This window comes from Sander lucioperca, chromosome 4 (genome assembly GCF_008315115.2).
Source record: "Sander lucioperca isolate FBNREF2018 chromosome 4, SLUC_FBN_1.2, whole genome shotgun sequence".
Classification (NCBI taxonomy): domain Eukaryota; kingdom Metazoa; phylum Chordata; class Actinopteri; order Perciformes; family Percidae; genus Sander; species Sander lucioperca.
The window spans coordinates 22,220,555-22,235,869 of NC_050176.1; the positions used below are offsets into that span (position 1 = coordinate 22,220,555).

Sequence of the window (15,315 nt, forward strand, 5' to 3'; positions counted from 1 at the left end):
GTTGAAAGTAAGAGGAAATTGCTGGTAGCCCGTCCTGTACTTTGACTTAAGTGATGGGTTAGAGGAACACTGAGACACGCAAAACATCAGTGCACTCGCACACACTCCGTTTACTGTGTGAAACAAAAGTTGGAAATGGATATATGGTATTTTAAAATCTACTTTGTCTTGATGTTAATGCTAGGGATTAGCCTGACAAGCCAGACCCACATCCAGATGTTGGGTCTGGGAACTCACCATTGGCAGGGCTCAATCCGAGGGGCGGGATAAACGGTTGTCTTTCAAATTCCCTCTGCACGCAATAGGATGGCGCTACAACCAACCAGAGCAACGTAGAAGGTAGCCGGTCGGCAAAACTCCGAACACATCTGACTTTTTTAACCCTCCTGATGTCCTCGGGTGAAATTTGACCCATTTTCACAAAGTTTCTGTCTTTTTTTTAAATTTTTAAATTTGGGTTTCTATCAACCAAATTGTCAAAAAAGATAACATGGATGATTCCCTACAACACTCTTCACAAGTAAAGTAAATAATCAGTTCACTACTTTTATTGAATTTGGGTGTTTAATTTTATAGCTTTTGAAAAAAAAAAAAAGATAAAAGAACATTAAAAAAAGTGACAAAAATGTCAAAAAACTTGGAAAAAAGTGACAAAAACGTTGGGGAAAGCGATAAAAGTGTCGCAAAAGACGACCCAAATGTTGAAAAAAAGTTTTAATTTAAAATTTTGAACCAGAAAAGGGACGGGAAGACAACACAAGGGTTAAGAATGACTTCAGTGCCGTTCTTTGTTCTTATTTCAAAGAAAAGCTGAACTCCAAGTCTTCCAGAGTCGCGGCCAAAGCCGATTCCAAAGACCGCTGTTCTCCAGCAGCAGCAGCCATCTTCTTTATTTTCAAGTAGCGGGGAATTTCACGCGGAACCGTCGCAACTCTGCCGCCATTGCGTTAAGCCCCGCCCACCGACTCTATACACGATGTGATTGGCCTGACTAGAGTTTTTTTTTCCAGCTCGCAAGTCAGCGGAGAGTTGCTAGACGACCCTGGCTGCAAATTATATTTGCTGCCACTAGGGTGCGTCTAGATTTCCCCTGTTAGCCGATAATCGACTAATTGGTAGTTTTGGTCTTAGTCGACAAAGATTTCTTTAGTTAATTAGTCATTTTTTTTATCCTTTTTTTTATGCTGAATGATTTATTTTCAGGAAAGTTAAAAGCACATCTCTGGTAAACACAAGATTTACAGTGTTACTTTTGTGGGATTCTGATCTGTAGAAACTCGTTTTTACAAATCTGTCGATTAGATCAACTAATTAATTTGTCGGAAAAATCATACGAGTGTTGACTAAGAATATCTTGAGTCAAGAACAGTCCCAGATTATGTATTGTCATCTTACATGTCAGGTTTGTTAATGCACGTCGCCGTCAGAGTTTGTTGGAAGAAAAGTTGAGTTTGTGAAGATTGGCAAAAGACATTTTCACACAAGTTGAAGTTTACCGAGGATATGATTTCTGAAATGAAATTGAATCAAGCCTCTTGCTTGTTTAGCACTGTTTCAATAGGACATTTTACCAATACACACAGGATCTGATGTTACTGTTGCTATCTGTGAAAACTAAAGTGGAGACATTGCTTCAGTGTTACTTTCTGTAACATTTTCCCAGTAGTGAAGAGTGAGCTAGCTGGTACGTGAAGGGATTTAACACAAACTTTAAAACGGAAAACGTTAATCTAATGCCATGTTGTGTTCACTCATAACACTGATTTGTTTGTGCTTGTACCTTTGTAGTCCCTCCAGGAATTATGTTTTTTAGAAAACAACTTTTAGTCTACATTACATCCTTGAGATATTTCTTTATGATATATGTGCACTGTTACACTAATACTGCTCTAGGCTCTGCAGCCATGTTGATTTCCTCTTTAACGCTTCCTCCTGCATTGTGTCTTCAGACAATGTCTCTGCTGCTTCAAGGAGTATAAGCACCTGGAGGTCTTCAATCAGCTGGTCTACGCCCTCATCAACCTGGTCATCGCTCAGATCAGCAGCCTGAGAGACCGCCTCTGCAGCACCCAGGACCACACCCATAAAGGAGGCGCATCTGGGGCCGAGGGGGGGTCTGAATGGAGCGGGGGCGAGGCTGCACCCGGATCCCTCCCCCAGCCGTCCTCACCCGGGGAGGACGAACCTGTGAATGTGGAGAGAGACTCTGCCGAAGAGGACGCCGACACCCCCGACCTAAACCAGAATAAGACTCAGAGCCAGAGCCAGGCCGAGGGGCCCAGCCGGCCATGCGAAGCCCAGATGGAAGCACTGGAGCCTGGGGAGAGCGACTGCGGGTCTGGGGGTGGTGATGGAGGTGTCGGAGAAAGTAGCAGCAGTGACAACCAGGACCCGTTCAGCTCCTGGAGCACTGAGGAGAGGGAGAAGCTGCTGCTCTGTGCCGCCAAGATCTTCCAGATCCAGTTCCCCCTCTACACGGCCTACAAACACAACACACACCCCACCATAGAGGTGAGGACTACGCCCACATCACACACCCAACACACACCACCACGTATGCAGATAAGAGCCTGAAAAGTACATGATTTTTGAGGCTGATACTGTTTTTGCTATATGACAATAAATATATAAAATATGCACAGGTTGTAAATATTCTGAATATTAAGGCTGTCAAAATGAACGCGATAATAACGAGTTAAGGCAAATTCCCTTTGACGCCAATTTTTTAGGATAGATGGAGAGAAGAATGGATGGATGGATGGACGAATAGATGGGTAGATGGATGGACGGATTGATGGACGGACGGACGGATGGATGGATGGGTAGATAGATAGATAGATAGATAGATAGATAGATAGATAGATAGATAGATAGATAGATAGATAGATAAATGGATGGATTGATGGACAGATGGGTAGATGGATAGATAGAGGGACGGGTAGATGGATGGACAGATTGATGGGTGGGTAGATAGAGATGGGTAGATGGATAGATAGAGGGACGGATAGATGGGTAGATGGATGGACAGATTGATGGATGGGTAAATAGATTGATGGATCGACAGATGGGTGGATAGATAGATAGATAGACGGATAGATGGGTGGATGGATGGATGGATGGATTCCTTCTCTCCTAACTTCCTATTCCTTTACTCGACTTACATCTTTACAGCATCTGATTCGTTCAATGCGTAGTTTTGGTTCAACAAAAAGAATTAATTAAATACGTGACGACAATCTTTCATTTAGACCACTATTCAACAAAACTGTGCTCTTACTATTTGTTTCTAAAGCCTTAAATGGACTAGCTCCACAATACATTACTGACCTGCTGACTCTATTCTGCCCCCATTCTGCCCCCAGGTCCCTCCGATCATCCTCACAACAACTCCTCTCAGTCCCTCATTTATGCCTCAAAACCAAATGTGACCGAGCTTTTCCCGTTTTCTGTTCCCCGGCTCCGTAACATCCTCCCGTCATGGTCATTTTAGTGACTCTTTTTCAGGATGGCAGTTGTTCTTGTCATGTATGACTTCTAAAACTCTGATTCACTCTTTGTTCTTTCTGTCTCCGTTTCTTTCCCCCCAGGACATATCTGCTCATGAAAGTAACATCCTGGGCTCCTTCTGCGACATGAATGTAAGTAATCTACTTTGTCCCTTTTTATGGTCACCGAGTCAAGTTAAGTGTACATCAAGATCCCTCAAAAACATATTCCATTAGGGCCAGGTCGGACCAGCGATGTCTGCTGCAATAAAAACAGACTTCCTCATTGAGTTCAGTGAAACTCCTGACTGAATATAAGCTGCTTCGGGAACTTTTTTTTTTACTTTTTATTGACAAAAAACGGCGTACAAAACTCTCGTAGGGGAAAGAAAATATACATTAGTAGATTTAGTACAAATGTTGTCGGTGTACATGAAAAAAGAATCCCCTAGGCAAAAACAATACAGAAAGGGGGGAATTGCTTAAAAATTCACAAGTCTGGCGCCTGGGTAGCTCACCTGGTAGAGCGCGCGCCCCATATAAAGAGGCTTAGTCCTCGACGCAGCGGCCGCGGTATCACCTCTGACCTGCGGCCCTTTGCTGCATGTCATTCCCCCCTCTCTCTCTCCCCTTTCAAGCCTACGCTGTCCTGTCGGGAATAAATACCCAAAAATGTCCAAAATAATAATCTTTAAAAAAAGAAAAATGTTTAAAAAATCACAAGTCAAAAGCAAAAAGGCTAGAGAGAATAAAATCACCATTTAGGAGCAGCACACAAGGGGAGGTTAATCCAAACAGTAATTTCCTACATATGTCACTACACATTGTTATTGCAATTTTAATAGATTTGACCTTTTTCAGTGAGGGGGAAAACACTATTTAAAATCATTCATAAACCGAACAAACGTGCTTTGGGAACTATTGTCTGCTATGTGCTTAAAAAGTTAAAATGTGTCTCCGTCGTCTTGTTCTTGTGCTTGTCCTGTTTCTCATATTTCTTCTTGTCCTGAAACTGTTTTATTGTGAAACTGCACAAACAAGCTCTCGAAACCGACAGCTGTGCCGAATCCAGAGCAGGAGCCGGGGGGTGCAGGGGTGATGATGAAAACTAGATGTAGGCCTGTTGGGAGTTTGCCGTAAGAGACGAGGACATCAGCGGCCCGTATGTCACATGACGTGCTGAAAAAGACTCTGGTTTATCAGGTTTATTCTCCCAGCCAGCAGGCCTTTAGAGACTTCCACTCTGTGTTTTTTCCTAGGTTTGTGGAAGACTTGGGTGCACGTATTTGGCGGTGGGTGTTTAAGGGGTCCTCTCCTTCAAGAAAATGTTCAGATTTTACAGAAAGAATATGCAATTTCACATCAATTTGGACCTTTATTATTTCCATATGTGTCTGAAATGTTGGAAAAGCATGACTAGATGATAAATATATAACACTCAAAAAGCTTAAAGACAAAACTAGCTAAAGAAGTTCACTAGGGGCAAGTCTCGCATTGCCAGACCTTCCTCCACAGCGCTGCAGAGGAAGGTCTGGCTAGTCCACACAGCATTCCTGGTTGAGAGAAAAACGTGCTCTGGTTTATTTATTATTCTTTAAACCAATCACAGTCGTCTTGGGCGGTGCCAAGTGCCCTGTCTGGCGCTTAGCACCGCCCACGATGATTGTGATTGGTGCCTCTGCAAAATAGCCTCTGGAAGGAACTTGTTTTGATGGAACATGTGTACGTTCAAAAGTTGTTTTAGTCGTGCAACAGCAAACTCCGATTGGACAGATAGTCTAGCTAGCTGTCTGGATTTACCCTGCAGAGATCTGAGGAGCAGTTAACCATAGTCCTCACAAATCCACCAGAGGTTAGAACGGCAACACAAAGGAAGAGGAAGGTAACGGACATCCGGCTGAAAAGAGGGGCATCTGGCGGAATTTCCGGCGGCAACGGAGCAATCCCGGAAGTGGAACGTCATCGATATAGACAACCTGGGGACCAACCACAATCATCAGAGCTGAGAAAAGCCATTTAGTTATGATAGTATTGATGCTCACAATGATTTTACATCGATTCGGCTTAGGTGGTGTCCAAAACGGCCTGGGTGCTGCACCTAAAGCCTTGTTATGGCAGGGAAAACCCGGCACTCCTTTCTTTTGGTTGCTGTCTGAGTTCATCATGCACATGCGGTGGAAATTATTTGAACAAATGAACAGGAAATGTCTCATCATCGGCCCTGGACTGAGAAGAAGAATACCTAAGTCTTACTAACACCAGTTGTCGCTGACTCACATCCTGGGATTTTGTCTAAAGAACAAGTAAAGAAGTTCTTATCTGAAAGTCATTTATCCAAAACTTTCTGTCAAATAATCTCAGACTAATAACGTCTGTCTTCTCCCACTTAACATTTTACTTCAGTGCAAGACCTTTTCTCTCCTGACCTAAGAGGTTATCCCAGATCTGACCTCGGACATCTGATAACCCATGGGGGCTGAGTGTCCAAAAATAACCCTTCTCTGATGAGAGGTTTCATGTTGCTACGATCTGCTCTGCCTTGGCTGGACCAGCTTGAATTTATTTTGTCCTGTGGACTCAGTCTACTTTTGTTTTTTTTAAGTATGAATGAACTCGATGGCATTGGGATGGAACATCCTTCAAAATGGGGAGAAGATAAACACAATAAAACCTTATATTTTACGCGTTATTATTATCAATGAACGTCCGTTACATTCAAGCCATTACCAAATGAGTTGCTACAACGCTAATTCAGACTATCAGCTCCACACAACTCTCTCTGTATTTCTCAGTATGGCTATGTTCAGAAGATTGTGGTGTCCGGCGACTTTCGCGCACGGAAATGCTCTTCTGAAGAGTTTATCATGTTTGTTTTTTTTAATCCTCCGTGTCCTCCTTGGCTACTAGCAACTGCGTGGAGGAGGATGGGGAGGGGGAGGGGGCGGGGGAGGGTGCTGTGCGCTGACAGCATTGTTGTCATTACTTAGAATTCCTCATGGGGGCGACAGAAACTACGCACGATAACTTTTAAGGTTCAAGGTTCTTTATTGGTCATGTGCGATACAGAAGTCGTTGACAATTCAAATCTTAGGCCTCAGGCACCTCCAACAATGCTCCTGAAATAACTTTAAAAAACACAAAACACACAAGTAAGATAAGTTAAGATATAAGGATAAAATATGAACAAATAAAATAACATAAAATTGTGTAGACAGTATTGCAAATGAATAAGACTGAATGTAAAAAAGAATGTAGTAACGTATATAATGCATAATGAGAAGTGTGTATATTAAGCATTGGCCGGTATGACATTCTGATGGTATAACCTTCAGCAAAAATATCACGGTTTCACAGTATTGTGGTATTGCAATTACAGCTTTAAAATGTTTTATTTATTTTTTTTAACTTTTAATTGAACACAATGTATTTTATTTTTAAACACACTGCACACTGGCAGAGAGACGGGTTTCTAAACTGCACGTTCTGTGAATGAAATGTGTGGTTTTAAAACTGACTTTTTCAAACCGCGGTATACCTTGAAACCGGTAACCGGCCCATGCCAAGTGTACATATACAGTGTAAAATGTAAAAATCCAACCTTTAAGGACACCAATTTTCTTTGTGAATGAATAATGTTCTTCCTTAAAATACAGGGGGCATACGCAAGTACACCCCTATGTTAAATTCCCATAGAGGCAGGCAGACTTTTATTTTGAAAGGCCAGTTATTTCATGGATCCAGGATACTATGCATCCTGATAAAGTTCCCTTGGCCCCCACATCATCACATCCCCTTCACCATACCCCCACATCATCACATCCCCTTCACCATACCCCCACATCATCACATCCCCTTCACCATACCCCCACATCATCACATCCCCTTCACCATACCCCCACATCATCACATCCCCTTCACCATACCCCCACATCATCACCTACCCTTCACCATACCCCCACATCATCACCTACCCTTCACCATACCCCCACATCATCACCTACCCTTCACCATACCCCCACATCATCACATACCCTTCACCATACCCCACATCATCACATACCCTTCACCATACCCCACATCATCACATACCCTTCACCATACCTAGAGATTGACATGGTTGTATTTCAGTTAGCCTAATAGCTGGTTTGATTTGCATTGAGAGATGATTTTATGGAAAGTACCCCATGCCAATATCTAGGTGTGTGTGTGTGTGTGTGTGTATATATATATATATATATATATATATATATATATATATATATATATATATATATAAAAATGAATTAAAATTTAAAAATATAAAAATTGGTGTAGATCACCAACAAATACAAATCAGAAAATGACGTACCAAATAAAGGCTTGTGTAACTTCTAGATTACTGTTCTTAACAAAGGCAGCCGATGTCACATCAGGTATAGAAAAGTATCTGAGACTTGAGAAAAAAATGATCTTTTTTTAATAAGACTGTTCATGTGTTACAGCTCACAGAAGCTGAAAGCTGTTATCAGAAAGGCCTGATAGCACCGTTTTGGTTCATGTCAGTGAGTGTGTAGACTTCTCTGTTTAGCTAAGTATTGTCCACATTTCCTGCCCTCTTTGGCTGTTTTGTCAAAGCGACGGCCACATTATTACAGTGTGCCGAGCCTCGTGATCTCCATGGTAACGGCGGTTTTGGTGGTCCGTGTTCCCGATGCTGCTCTTTCTTCTTCTTTGTTCTGAGATTAACATTTGAAGAGATCAGAATCAGTTTAATAACAAAGTTTTGGAAAGGAATGCAGTATTATAAACTGTTTTATTAGCTGATGTGTATATTGCAGTTTGTAGATGGGAGTTAGGGATTGTGTACTGGAAAAAAAAAAGGGTGAGTTTTGTTTTTTGTTTTTTGGATTCCTGCAGATGAAGTCACTCTCCCCCAGAGAGCAGTGATGTGTCCCCATATAATCTGCCAACTCGATGGCCTTTAACTTCCCAGCGTATTCAAGTTTTTATTAAGCTCAGGGGATGAATTTAAGAACAGGCTGAATGAAACATGAGCTGCACTACTAAGACAAACTTCCAGCTTTCATTGTTTTACTGGCCAAAGTAACAGATAGAAAACATACAAATAATTGATTTATCTTATTAAAATACATAGTGTTTTTGAGTTGTAATCAAAACAAGTTCATGATTTATTGATAAGTGCAGCAAAATTGGCATGACTACACCAAACTTTCCAACACACTTGAGTTGAAGCCAGGAAGAAATGCTTAATAGAAGCAAATGTTAAAGGTCCTATGACATGCTGCTTTTTGGATGCTTTTATATAGACCTTAGTGGTCCCCTAATACTGTATCTGAAATCTCTTTTATATAGACCTTAGTGGTCCCCTAATACTGTATCTGAAGTCTCTTTTATATAGACCTTAGTGGTCCCCTAATACTGTATCTGAAGTCTCTTTTATATAGACCTTAGTGGTCCCCTAATACTGTATCTGAAGTCTCTTTATATAGACCTTAGTGGTCCCCTAATACTGTATCTGAAGTCTCTTTATATAGACCTTAGTGGTCCCCTAATACTGTATCTGAAGTCTCTTTTATATAGACCTTAGTGGTCCCCTAATACTGTATCTGAAGTCTCTTTTATATAGACCTTAGTGGTCCCCTAATACTGTATCTGAAGTCTCTTTATATAGACCTTAGTGGTCCCCTAATACTGTATCTGAAGTCTCTTTTATATAGACCTTAGTGGTCCCCCAATACTGTATCTGAAGTCTCTTTTATATAGACCTTAGTGGTCCCCTAATACTGTATCTGAAGTCTCTTTATATAGACCTTAGTGGTCCCCTAATACTGTATCTGAAGTCTCTTTTATATAGACCTTAGTGGTCCCCTAATACTGTATCTGAAGTCTCTTTATATAGGCCTTAGTGGTCCCCTAATACTGTATCTGAAGTCTCTTTTATATAGACCTTAGTGGTCCCCTAATACTGTATCTGAAGTCTCTTTATATAGGCCTTAGTGGTCCCCTAATACTGTATCTGAAGTCTCTTTTATATAGGCCTTAGTGGTCCCCTAATACTATATCTGAAGTCTCTTTTATATAGACCTTAGTGGTCCCCTAATACTGTATCTGAAGTCTCTTTTATATAGACCTTAGTGGTCCCCTAATACTGTATCTGAAGTCTCTTTTATATAGACCTTAGTGGTCCCCTAATACTGTATCTGAAGTCTCTTTTATATAGACCTTAGTGGACCCTGGCTTTTACTGCTTACTCACAGATAATTAACCTGATTTTTAAGCGAGGTAGTTTTAAACTAAATGTCTCTGGATGTCTGTATGCACCCAAAAGTTTTTTGCGTGTCCTGCTCCAAAAAACACGCCACAGTTGGCTGTCATTGAGCACGACTCAGCAAGGGCTTCTGGAAAAAAAGAAGAGCTGTTGATAATGCATCATATTTTTCATCACGTTATGAGATGCCTGTGATGTTGTGTCCCCACCAGGACGTGGAGGTGCCTCTGCATCTGCTGCGTTACGTCTGTCTGTTCTGTGGGAAGCACGGCCTCTCCCTGATGAAGGAGTGCTTTGAGTCGGGCACTCCGGAGAGCCTCCCCTTCCCCATCGCACACGCTTTCATCACCATCGTCTCCAACGTGAGTCCACGCACGCACGCACACACGCACACACGCATGAAACTAACGATTTCTTTCATCGTCACTCTGTCGATTATTTTCTCGATTAATCGGTTATTTGTTTGGTCTGTATGTATTTCATGTGAGTTTGATATTAAATACTGTGTCCTCTTCCTGCCCACAGATCCGAATATGGTTGCACATTCCTGCGGTCATGCAGCACATCATACCGTTCCGCACTTACGTAATACGGTGAGTTTACTCTCAATGAATGCCACAGTGTGTGGCGACTTTGCGTCAGAAGTGGCGTACGCACAGCAATCTTCTGATTTTGCGCCCGCACGTACTTTGCCGGTTTCCCTTTTTTATAAATCACAATCGACTCTGAATGTGGCGCAGCTTTAGCGGAATTTCACTCAATGTGAAGTTGGAGTTCTTGTTGGAGAGGTGGAAAAGAGGAAAAGATGTTTGGAGGGTACAGTGTGGGCGTTACTAATACCAAAAAAGCTGTAGAGTGACAACATGTTGCAGATTAATTAATTCCGACATTAAAGTTGATGCAAAAAAAAAAAAAACGCCTTGCGCTACCTCGAGAAAGTGCTTTTGCCACGGGACGCCGGAGCTGACCCCTCTTGAAGCAGGACCGGCACGGCGTGGTTTCTCCGAGTGCTCCTCTCTGTAACGCTGGGCCCAAAACGGCGCAGAGATCCAACCGGACAGCTCGATGAAGTCGGAGCCGGCTTATAAGCCCCACTCGTCCTTGTTTGCCAGCAAGTTTTCTTGCCGTCTGTCTCCATTTGCCACATCTTCCAACAGTGCAAAATCAGCCATTGTGATGGCATTTTTAAACCCATCAGTTTGATTGTATCTAAAAAGCTCAAGGTGTCGGAATTAATCCAATTGTAAATGACATAGTTCTGCGCATGGAGCACGCATAATTAGTCAAACTTTATTTCTATTGCACCTTTCACAATGGTTAAAACATGCTTTAGGCCTACAGTAAAACAAGCATTTAAAAACAAAAATAAAACGATCTAAAGCCATAAAAATGAACACTGTATAACACACTATGATACTGTATGTGATGACCATATTAAAACGACGTGCTCCGCCAGACGGAGGCATCGAAAACGGCGTCGGTGTCAACAGTAGCCCTCTTTTGTCCTGTTTGTCGTATTATTTCTACACTGCAGCAGGCCTGTCTTGAGTCCCTGGTTTGTATATGACGGAGTAGCTGCCATTTTGTTGAACACCTTCCTTCCCTGTCAGCACAGCCTCCGACAGCTCCTCCGCCCGCAGGAAATGTAGCTTCTGCAGAGGATTGGGGCGGTGACTTTTTGATTCAAAACGAGAACAAACCAAAGATCGGGATATGATTGCCATGTCTTTATCAGTAATCTTATCAAACCTGAGTTCTGTTGTTCTGTCCAATGTTCAAATATTACTTATTGCACATTTTAAAAGCTTGGCAGTTATTTTAGGTGTGTCTCTCCGCCGATGTTTGCTGCCATTTAAAGTGAGGAAGCCAGACGTGGTCGATTTTCTCTCTCTCTCTCTCTCTCTCTCTCTCTCTCTCTGTCTCTCTCTCTCTTACTCAGTCAGTCAGTGAGTGCACCTTGCTCATCGTGCTCTCTCCCCCAAATACCAAAGTGCCACACATGTGTTGCTAGGAAGAGCTTCCGTCACCACGGCAACGGTTGCCAGGTTTCCAGCGAACCTCTCCTCACATGACCCTAGAGGAGGCAGAGCGTCGGCAGGCTGATCCGTCTCGCTGAGCAGAGACACACAGTGGTCGAATGAAAAGATGACTGTTATGAGAATAAGAACTAAAGGGTCATTCCTTGATTTTATTATGATCCTAAGGCTGTAGTCCAATAAGACTAATAGGACAATTAAAGTGAATGAGCAACGAGGTGGCTCATTGGCAGGGCCGATTTCCCACAGAATTTTCCGCAGATTTAAAAAACAAAACGAAAAAAAACAAATCTGATTGTTAACACATCTCCACCACAAGCAGAAAAACTGCTAAATTCCACAGATTTTCATTCTGGATCACCTCTTAAAACTGTAGACAAAAATCTGCGTTTGGGTCATTCTTACCCCTAGATCTCACCAGTCACGTCTGCGTTGCGTCCCACTCAAGACAATGCTTGTTGTTTTACCAGCCTGCAACGCAGAGCGTCCCAGAAGCCGATCTCCGCTCCACTCCAAATACGCGACAGGTCTATATTTTTGACGGAGACGCGGGGGTGTTCAACACGCCGGGCAGGGAGTGGAAGGGCTCGAGCTAGAGTCGGGCAGGTGTGGTACGACGCACGGCGGACGGCGGAACTAAACAAGAACGCAATTTCTGGGTTCTGTAGACGGGCCGGCTACATTTGCACGCTTAACGTATGCGGAGCGGCCTTTCCAAAACTACGCTTCCACTATAATCAATGAAACTGGCGACACCGGCCACAAGAGCGGCGCGTACTTGTGCTTCTGCTCCGTGGAGATCTGCTCTACAAGCATAAAAATAGGACAGTCTTCTATTTATATTCTTTACACGAGGTGTGTCCAGCCCTTTTTACACAGAAATGGATCATACAGTGTCATTATTTCTTTTAAATTAAAACTACTGATACACAGGAAACAACTTAATGACTGTCAAGGAGCGTATTGACAATTTCAATTTGAGATTCTTTATATCTTGTTTCCTGTCCCCTGCGTCCTCTGATAACAGCTGATAGTAGATTGATGTATCACGGCGCTGTGCCGGCTCCAAAAAACTGAAGAGACAACAACAATCCCAAAGCAAAAGCTCTCCGTCTCGCCTGTGACTCACGCAATCCTACGCCGCGCGTGCGCAGCAGGTGAAGCCGGTTAAAAGATACTTTACCTGGCCGTAGGCTCCGCGAACGGTCTGCATACGTTAGGCGTTCAATGTAGCCAAAGCATTAGAATTAAGGCACTCAAACACTGGCATATTGTCAATAAAAAATAAAATAAAAAATCAATCGGTAATGCTCCATCATAAGACTCTGAGCTGTTGATCAATTCTGGGCTTGTTTATACAGGGCAGACACAACGGACTGATGAAAATACACCAGGCGGTGTATTTACGGCGATGCGTCTAAGAATCGATTTCCTCCCCCGCCCACCACCCGTACTCCAACTTTGTTTAACAGATTTTAGGAATGTTTCCAGGGTTCAGTCCAGTTTAGGTTTTTCTACTTGTTTGGTCTTTTTTAAATCTTGTTTGATCAGCAAAACTCCCCCCGATCCCCCCCACCCCCTCAAGCAGCAACTGTAGCATCCCAGCTCATCAGAAAAGATCTGAAAAAAAACAACCACAAAGTCATAGTGGAGACTGGATGAGTCAGCAGCACTCTGCTGTTGATCAGATCTCTCAACGTCCGCCCACACAGGCCTGGAAACGAAGTGTGATTAAAAAAAAAAAAAATGCACCTCAAAGGTCATACGCAAAGTTGGATTCATAGACAGAAATTCAAAATGAGAGAGATCACAGATTTTTGTGTTTTTGTCTAATCTAAAAGTCATCACAGTTGTGTGTCTTGGCATGCTGCACACCAAGCTACTCAAATTCCTCCTGGTGGGTTTTTCCTGTCAGAAGTGCAGGTGAAGAGCGTGTCTGCTAAAATGGATGTAGAGTAAAAAAATTTGCTTGAGAACCGTGTTTTTAGGAGAGCACATATTCACATCATTTGGGGTGTTTATCTTCTAAAGGCCGATTTTGTGGAGGCTCCACACAGGAACATAAATCACGCTTCACTCTGTGTGTGAAAATGGTCACAAAGCAACAACAAATGCAACTTTGTACATGATAAGCTATTAATAAGGAAGCCCACATACGTACGAAATACTGTAAGTCAACAAAACGGTCAATTCAGAGAGAGAGTTTTTGAGGGCAAAAATCCTTGATTATGCGGCACGTTTTCTTAAAAAATGCGATGGAATATGCGGGATATTTATGCGATGAAATTGCGGGAACTTGCAAAAACTGCGGTCTCATCATGGCTTCATCGCGGGGTTTGCAGCTTTTCGATGACGTTCACGTCGCGTAATTACGTCACTTCATAACGTTCGTTCCCATGGCAACAGGGGAAAATAGCTGCTCTTGTGTGAAGTAAACGCAACATTTTTCAACTTTCTGCTAAGATATATGTGTGACTTTTTTGCAACGAAAATGCGGGGATTATGAAATCATGCAAGCCCAGCATAGTTTGCGCGGAAATCGGCAATTTATGCGGCAAAAGTGCGGCGTGTTTGAAAAAATGCGGCCCTCCGCAGAAATATGTAGACTTTGGCCGATTATGCGTTGAATTATGCGATCGCACGATCGCGTTTTTCTGGAGGGACTGATTAGTCTCTCGATTAATCGATTATTTGTTTGGTCTATAAAATGTCCGAAAATCCCAAAGTCCACGACGACGTCCTCAAATATCTTGTTTGGTCCGCAACTCAAAAGATATTCAGTTTACTGTCACATTTATCAAGCTGCAATCAGAGAATTTATACTTGGTCTTTTGTAAAGAATGTCTCAAACGATTAATCAATTCAATAGTTGGGGATTAGTTAAATAGTTGACAACTAATCGATTAATCTTTGCAGCTCTAGATCAAATTAAAACTTCATTCTGTCCAAACATTAGCATCAAGAGCTGTGCGTGTGTGTATAAGTTTTAAGTTATTCCAATGAGTTCTGATCTTCAGCTCAGTAACCTTTGGCCGTCTGTTCTGCAGGTACCTGTGTAAGCTGTCGGACCAGGAGCTGCGGCAGAGCGCGGCGCGCAACATGGCCGACCTGATGTGGAGCACGGTGAAGGAGCCGCTGGACAGCGCGCTGTGCTTCGACAAGGAGAGCCTGGACCTCGCCTTCAAATACTTCATGTCCCCAACGCTGACCATGAGGCTGGCAGGACTCAGCCAAATCACCGTGAGTCAAAACATGACTCAGCATACTCATACACTTCAATTGGGGTCGGCTGATAGGGGCTTTTTAACGGTCTAGATCGGGGCTATTCAATTACGAATTCAAATTGGGCCAGATTTTAAAGCGCTCATATTCTGCTTTTTGGCTTTTCCCCTTTCCTTTATTGTGTTATATATCTTTTTTTGTGCACGTTATAGGTTTACAAAGTGAAAAAGCCCAAAGTCCACCCCAAAGGGACTTACCATCTCCAACAGAAAACACTGTTCACAAACTGCTCCAAACAGCTCTA

The 15,315-nt window shown here is 42.6% G+C and overlaps 1 protein-coding gene across 5 annotated transcripts in view; it reads left to right on the forward strand.

Annotated features, from left to right (window-relative positions):
* usp34 (ubiquitin specific peptidase 34) overlaps nucleotides 1-15,315 on the forward strand; it is a 109,342-nt gene that overhangs the window by 18,222 nt on the left and 75,805 nt on the right. For all 5 annotated transcript variants that reach the window (XM_036000977.1, XM_036000979.1, XM_036000978.1 and 2 more), the window contains exons 3-7: nucleotides 1,950-2,511; nucleotides 3,588-3,638; nucleotides 9,966-10,115; nucleotides 10,279-10,346; nucleotides 14,837-15,029. In XM_036000977.1, coding sequence (XP_035856870.1) covers nucleotides 1,950-2,511; nucleotides 3,588-3,638; nucleotides 9,966-10,115; nucleotides 10,279-10,346; nucleotides 14,837-15,029 — 1,024 coding nt within the window. The remainder of the gene's footprint in view (nucleotides 1-1,949; nucleotides 2,512-3,587; nucleotides 3,639-9,965; nucleotides 10,116-10,278; nucleotides 10,347-14,836; nucleotides 15,030-15,315) is intronic.